The sequence below is a fragment of the Melanaphis sacchari genome, unplaced genomic scaffold (genome assembly GCF_002803265.2).
Source record: "Melanaphis sacchari strain LSU unplaced genomic scaffold, SCAv2.0 Contig1861_pilon_pilon, whole genome shotgun sequence".
In the NCBI taxonomy this organism is placed as follows: domain Eukaryota; kingdom Metazoa; phylum Arthropoda; class Insecta; order Hemiptera; family Aphididae; genus Melanaphis; species Melanaphis sacchari.
This window is the reverse complement of record NW_020270888.1, coordinates 49024-57480: the sequence shown is the minus strand read 5'-3', so window position 1 is coordinate 57480 and position 8457 is coordinate 49024. Positions and strand designations below refer to the sequence as shown.

Genomic DNA, 8457 nt, shown 5'->3' with positions numbered 1-8457 from the left:
CGCCGCGTTTGGACGCCGCGGCTGATCGCTGCAGAGAAAACGTACCTACCTTTACAACATCATTCTTGTTGTTACGCCTAATCATACAATAAATATGTGATTGTGATAAGAGAATAATAAATTATATTTTAATTTTTTTTTATGTATAACATCAATTTTTTTATTTTATATAATACGAATATTGAATTTATGATGGCTAATATATTTTTAAGATATTTATTCAATAAATTTGTAAGTAGTTTGTTTTTCGGACATGATTTTATTAATGCATTATTATTTAACATCATTGACAATTAATGTTAATATATACAATGAATATGAATTATTTACCTTCTATAAGACAATTTAATAAAATATATACATAATAATATTTATAAATTACATAAAATTTGCAATTTTCTATTTTTCATGCGAGGTATTTGCAAATTACGGTTAGTTCTGGTCAAAGTAGTATAAATTCTAAATCTTATATATAAGTTTAACAAATAGTCATGGGGGAATTGTTCACAGGGATGTTCAAAGTATACATTTAACATTAAAGTTTTAAGTTTTTGCCCAACTTTTGGTGATGGTGCTAAAGTAGGAAATTGGTTTGTAAATATAATGTCTAATTCAAAAATATATTGGTAAAAATTACAATCTGGAGTCATTAATGATGAAAACATAGATATAGAGCTGTGTTGATGTGATTTGAAGTGTGTGAAAAAAAGTTCATCAGATAACTTTGTGGTAGTTCTGCCATATCTTATGCACGTTTCACAAGAATGCATGTTATAACACTTCATTATTAAATAACCACATATATATGTAAAAGCATTTCTTTCTGGCAATTCTAATGATCTGTAATTGGTTGCATCAATGGGTAATGGATTAATTTGAATTACCTTTTGGTTTTCAGGGAATACTGTTTTTAAATCTTCAGCTGGTATTTTATTTAAATTACTCAGTACTTGGTCTATGTCTTCCAAACAATTTGCACTTTCATTATATTCAAAATAACTTAATGAAAATAATTTTTTGAAGGTACGCTGTAACTGAATAGTTGTGGGGTTTATACAGTTACTATTCTGAATTCGCATAGTACCAAATAAATTTTCTAAACAATCTTGGTTCAATCTCTTCATCATATTCTTTTGATAATATATTATGTAATTTAATTAATTCTGCTATTGAAATCATCCAACCTGTCAGAAATTTTATGTTGTAGCTTTTCTTAATGTTGTGCCATTGCTTTGTTGATGTATTAAATTTTTGTAAATTAACATTTTTAAAAAAATTAAACATATTGAATAAGAAATTATTTTGATATTCAGCATTTTTAAAAGGTAAGCAAAATCGTTTTGCCCCTTTAGGTTCTAATTCATCGTCAGATTCAACGTCGTCTTCTTGTGGCTTTATTTTCATTCGAGAATTAAATATATCAAATAAATTATCAATTTTGTCTATAAATTCTATTGTACTAGCAGCTGTATTTGGAAGTGATCCATCTGTCATGCATGTTGTCATTGCACAGACAACAGTTTTACTGAAAACTTGAGATGAAAATTTCACTTTCATCTTTTGAAATGGACCAGGATTCATATGTTTTTCTGTCAATTTAGGAGCTAGGCGATGAGTTCGTTGTGCATCAGAGTTGTAGAATTGTTTTAAATGTTTGCTCTCAATAATTTTGTCTTCAGAAACTAATCTATAGTTAAAAAAGTTATTTCTGGTTGATTTTAGTAAATGCGGAGGGTCAAACATGTATATAATTTCTTTTGTTCCGACTTTAAAATAAGGGTTTTCAGGTGTTACTCCCACATTATCAGCGAATGATTTAAAATTAGAACCCATATCAGATATCATGACTCTAACATTAAATGAAATACTAGTTAACTTTAAAATACACTTATATATTATGTTTTTTAGAGAAAAACCAGAGCAAGTTGAACCAACAAAATAGTACCCTATTGGCTGTTTCCACGTATCATGTATACCTCTCATCATCAAGACCATTACAGATTTTGCAACATCAGTGGTTTTATGTGTCTCTACATCATGGAATCCAATAACTTCATCTTTGGCATAATTATAGTAAAGAAAAGTTTTTAATGACATTTCATCAGCACATAATACGCAATCTCTTCCTTTTTTGTTCAATGTTTGTACTTTTAAAGAAAGTACTTTAAAAACAAAATCACTGAGTCCAACACCGATTTCCCAATTTTCTGTAGCCCTCTGCAAGGTTCTTAAACTTGGTAAACACCACACTTTTTTAAGAAACCGATAAGCCTTAGCACCATAAAAATGTACCATCAAAGCAAATTGTTTTTCTTCTGGTGTATACCTTCTACCTTTTGCTTTAACTGTACATAATCGAGCTTGATTTTTTATAAAACTACACATTGTTGGCTTACCAGCAAATAATGTGTCACATATATTGTTGAAGTCTGTCAACGTCACTGGTCCATCTAATCGGTCTTGTAAATTTGAATTAATGGTTTTGAGATTTGCACATTCTTTTAAAGCTGATTTCAATTTAATTTCAGTGTACTGTAATCTTTTTTTCAGTTTCATTTTTCTTGGTGTGTTTTGAGATAAAACTAGTCCTGTCTGAGTTTCAGAATCTGTAATAAAATATTTTTTGTTGATTACAATTTTAATTTAAATGTGTAGCTTATAGGTACCTAATACATATTTTTTTAATTTAGGAGATGTATATGATGTGATATAAACTACCTGAACAAGGTGTTGAACAACTTGATGTAGGCCTTGATGAAATATCTGATGTTGAATAATTCTTTGAACACTCAGGTAATGATTCTGGTGTTTTAGGAAATAATTCGACTGGACTTAAGAAAGAATCTAAAATCAAAAACTTAATTAAACACATGTTTTGAAAATTGTAATGTTTTAATATTTACTCTTACTGTTTGTAACATCAATATGTTTTAAAGGGTGAGGAGTAGAACATTGTGGTAGATCTACATTCTCACTGTTCATTTCAACAGAAGTGATAATTTTTGGAGCTGCATTTAATTTTAATCGGTTTGTGTTAAATAAATAACAAGCAGGATCAAAATGGTCAGAGCAGATTCTTTTTTGGGAAAGTCTAAATGTATCCTTTAAACCAGCGGTGGCCAACCTTTTTTTATATTGTGCCAAATAATAAATACAAAATTGAGAATGTGCCTTAAAAAATATTTATTGATTTCTATAAAATATAAATTTAAATTTTAGATTTTTTTATATAAGTAGATACAATTTTTATGACTGTTTAATATTAAATTTGTTTGGTGGATATTATTTCTTCATAATTTGGTTTAATTTTAGTTGAAGATATAAGCATTAAATTTTTTAAATGAGAATTCGTAAGTTTTGTTCTGTACTTATTTTTAATGAAAGTCATCCGAGAAAAACTCTTTTCACATATATATGTAGACCCAAATCTACAAACCAATTTCAACGCTAGACTAGTCAGTTCTGGAAAATCTTCCTCTGATACGCATTTCCAAAATTCTACAATATCAGGCAACTCTTTATATTTGCATTTTAAAACTGCTGAACTTTGAAGTTCAATAATTTCCAATTGCATGTTGGGGTTATATTTTTGGAGATCGTCTGTCGATATGATAAATGGATTAATAAATAAGTTATTTAAATCTTCTTCTTCTTTAAATCTACTGAATCTTTCTTGAAAACTAACAAATAGTGTTGAAATATGATTTTTAAAAATCGTCAAAGGAATATCTGTTGGTAGATAAATAGATTTTAATCGTACAAAATGATCCAAATTTCTCATTTCTAAATTACTTTCGAACAAACGAAGTCGAGACATGAAAGAATTTATAAAACCTACAAGGACTGGAAATAAATTTCCTTCACCTTGGAGTCGTTTATTGAGAATATTTAAATGTCCGAGAATATCAGTTAAAAATGCGAGGTCATTTAACCAATTTTTATCTCTCAGTAGCTTATATTCATCAGGCAATTCATTATTATTTTCTAAAAATTCTATAATTTCGTTTTTTATATTCCAAAATCTTTCTAGCGCTTTTCCTTTTGCAAGCCATCTTACTTCACAAAACAATAAAAGTTCACCGGATTCGTTAATAACGTCTTCAAATAGAGTTCTGAATAATCGATGATTTAAAGGCCGAGCTTTTATCTTGTTAATACATCGAGATACTGGTTTTAATATATGATCAAATTTTAAGACTTTGGCACATAAGGATTCTAAGTGTATAATACAGTGATATTTATTTAACTTTCTATTCAAAAATTCCTCCAATAAGGTTACACAACCGATATTTTTACCTATCATACATGGAGCGCCGTCTGTGCATACACTTTCAAGTTTTGACCAAATTAAATCGTCATTTTTTAATAACAAAGTTTCGACACAACATTTTAGTTTATTAAATATATTTATACCTTTTGTCGATGTTTCAAGTGCTTCAAGTCCTAAAAGTTCTTCTGTCACTTCAAACTTGGAATTTACACTTCGAATAAATATACATAATTGTGGATTGTCCGTAATATCACAGCTTTCATCAAGTGCAAGAGAAAAATATTTGGAATTGGTAGTATTACACGAAATTTGTTTTGAAATATTTGAGGAAATTTCATCAATTCTTCTCATAATTGTATTACGGGATAAAGAAATGTAATTTACGTATGCAGAAATTTTTGAATCATTTGCATTTTTTGCAAAAATGTCTAAACTTTTTTTAATGATTTCGCCATCAGAATAAGGTTTTCCACACTTAGCTAGCAAAAATGCGATTTCATAAGAAGTTAATACCATGTCTTTTTTTTCATTTGATTGTTTAGTAAAAATTGATTGCTGAGTTAACAATGAGTTTGTCTTTTTTGTAATATATTCTGTCCTCTTTACAGAACCTTCGGGGTATTTTTCAATAATATCATTGTGATTATTATAGTGCCGTTGAACATTGAACTTTTTTGGAACTGCAATTACAGAGTTACATACTAAACATGTTGGCCTAGAATTTTTCCCTTTAACGCATAAAAATTTTTCTATCCATTCTGTATTAAAAGTACGCGAAGAAATATCATCTTTATAACTTCGTTTTACGCCTAAACCCGAAGTACCTGGTTTATTAGTTGCCATTTTAAGATCATACACACACTCAACGACGCAGACTACTCGTAACGCACGGCGATTATAATACGACTACAGACTAGCTTTATTTTAGTAATCTGGTATACTCTTAGAAATGTTATTGTATCATATCATAACAGTTCTCGTATCGGAATAATAACCGGGAAATTCCACTGCGATAGTAAAAATCTAATTTAATGATATTTTTTTTAGAAACGTTCGGCGCAAACAAGAAATATTTAAAATCATATCTGACGTTAGTGTGCCATTCAATAACAACAAATGTGCCACAATGGCACGCGTGCCGCAGTTTGGCCACCCCTGCTTTAAACCAATATTATGAATCCAAGTATTACAACTATAATTTAAATAAACATTTCAATTAGAAATAAAACAAAATAATAATATGGTATAATAGTATAAACTAGAGCTAATGGCATGCTCGTTTTTTTTTTCTTAATGTGTGTTTAAAACAAAATTGGGAAAAAAAAATATTATCTAGATAATTATTTGAATAAAAATTGATCAATATTCTTATATTAATAGTGGTCTTACATTTTAAGTGAATAGTGAATACAAACATATACAAACATACGTGTACACGCGAATGTAACAAAATAAAACACGTATGATTAATATACGTCAATTTAATAAATGCAAATTGCTAAAACACGTGAACCCTTAAAAATCGTAATCACGTGAATAATTTTAATTTGTATTATTTACAGTAGGTAACACGAATAAATTATTCGATAACAAACCCGTTTTTTTAAAACGAAATCGAAACATTTTACAAAAAAGTAGTTAATAAAAAATAATAAACAAACGAAACTCGCCAATTTTTTCTCGATAATAAATTAAATAGATACCTAAATATAATAAATATTTAATTTATTTTTTTAATACATTATATAGAATATGAAATATGTAATGATGTAAAAAAAAAAATGTAATTCTATTGAACGAATTCCTCTATATTACGATTTTGTTTGTCCCTTTCTGTGACTTTGTTATATTATGGAAGTTTCATTATATTTATTATTTATATCATAATAAATTAATATTAATTTTACAAAAAGAAACAATTGTCAACTAACGATCTTTTTCCTACAAATAAAAATATATAAGAAATGGGTCTTATAAATCAAACCTTAATATGAAGTACTCAGATTTTCAAAAATCAATCGTAAAAAAAAAAACAGTTAGGTATTTTTATTAAGGGTTCCTCGAATTATAATTACTATATGATAATAGTATTTATTTTAATTCAGTACCTTAAAACACATGTTTAAAAAATAAACAAACACTGGAGTTAACCTGCATTACGTAACGAAATGCAGAATAATGTAACATAATGGTTCAACTAATTTAAATATACTTACAGGTTTTCATCTTTAGGAAAACGATGAAATGTTACTTTGTGTTGACCTTCCTTATTTTTGCAAATAACACAAGTGTTCGGTATTTTGTAAAATTACAAAAAACAAGATAAAAAATAATTGCAAAAAAACACGTGTAAATAATCAAAAGGCGTAAAAAACAACCGTTCAGACCAGAGTACAAGACATGTGTCATCGAAATCGAATACCGCAGTTCGCAATGTTGACAAAACAAACAATTAAATTTTTTAGTTAACAGTGTGACCCATAAACATAAAAGACGGGGCGTATTGGTGGCGCTCCTGGCAAAAAATGTTGAATGCGCCCTCCTAAAAAAAAAATTTCAAGGAAGAGGGGTTATACAAATCTTATTAAGTGGTAATATGCAGTGACCTTTTTTTTTTAAAAATTGGCGGGCTGATCTCGAGCAATGCATTTCGATGTTAAAAGTGTTCGTAACATCATGTCTTACCGCCAAGCTTACAACATCATTCTTGTCGCTCCGAAATAAAGAAAATAAAAGTGGAGGGGTGAGTGTCGCTTCTATAGTGTTCTATGTTCAGCATCTATGATAAATTTATTCATATTATCTTCAATAACAAGTTAGCACGTTGTATAACACACCAAAACTGTATATATTATACTTTAAAATGTAATAAAGATCTATAATATACTTACTTTTAGTAGATTATGTTGATTCTAATAAATAAAAACATATTTTGATCAACGACCGAAAAAATCGTCGAATTCAAAATTGAATGTAAATTAAATGATAACTCAACGACAAATGATACAAAACAAGTTCTGATAACACAGAATTAAAGTCAAAGACGCTTTAAATATTAACAACCAATCACTAAACAGATATCATTCGATTTAAATGTTTCCAACCATTATCAAAAAAAAAAAAATTATAAAATATTATTGTTCCGCAGTGGTCATTGGGATAATAATTTCCCGTTTTTTTTTAGAACATTTATCTAAATACCTTCTAATAATAGTTATCGATGATAATGGTCAAAATAGGTTGGAAAACACACATTTAAACTAAATATATCTGTGGGATATTATTTCCCACTAACCACAGGGCTACAGAATTTTTGTAATGTGATGGGAAATTATTTCCCTATAGCCACTAAACTTACCAGAATAACTTTTTTTTCGATGAAAGCTATTTATCTTTATTTATTTCTCCTGATTGATCTCCAGATTTTTTCAACTCTTCTATTAGTAATTGTTTTATAATACTTAAATCACAATTATTCAAACAATATGCTTTATATCTGGGATCTAAAAACAATGCTAATTGATACAATTGTTTTGTTTTAAAGTTTTCAAAGTAGCGTTTAGATAATTTGTTAAATATAGTATCTGTTATTAAGAGTTGTATGTGATTGAGTGCTTGCAATAGTTCTATACTTTAAGTTTCATCTGTATCACCATCTTCTTCGGTATCATAATTTATTTGAGAAAAAAAAAATAGAAGATTCTCCTAGCAATATATTTTTATCAAAATGAATGTCTTCAGTGTTGTAAAATAGTTGAACACTATCCGTTTCTAAACTAGCACTTTGTATGGAATTATGTATTATATTTTCTGTTTTATTTAAATTTAATTTTAGTTGCTCATATACTAGCCATAATCCTGAAATGGTAACATAAGTTTCTGATGCTAAAGCTTCACCCAGTTGTTTTAAAGATTCCATTATATGTTATATACGTTCAATTAACTTCAACTGGTTAAAAGTGGGTAAAATTTATTGCTGTTTAGTGCATATTAAAATTTTTTTTTCAACGCTTCATTCTGTGTATTTAAAAATTTTAAACATGGAAGTAGTGACCACCAACGAGTGTCTGACGAAGACGGTATAACTAGAGGAGGAAGATCTAAATTTCTCTGTTCATTTAATAATACACGTTTCATTTTGGAACTGTAGTGGAAAACAGATCTTACTTTTACTGCATTTACAGTAC

General features: G+C 28.2%; 1 protein-coding gene across 1 annotated transcript; it reads right to left on the bottom strand.

The window, feature by feature from the left end:
* Positions 1 to 3172: 3172 nt before the first annotated feature.
* Positions 3173 to 5113, bottom strand: LOC112592682 (general transcription factor II-I repeat domain-containing protein 2-like). Its single transcript, XM_025336835.1, has 2 exons — positions 3437 to 5113; positions 3173 to 3193 (listed from the first exon to the last, which is right to left on the bottom strand). Exons 1-2 carry the CDS (start codon positions 5111 to 5113, stop codon positions 3173 to 3175), a joined length of 1698 nt encoding a protein of 565 aa, XP_025192620.1.
* Positions 5114 to 8457: the final 3344 nt, after the last annotated feature.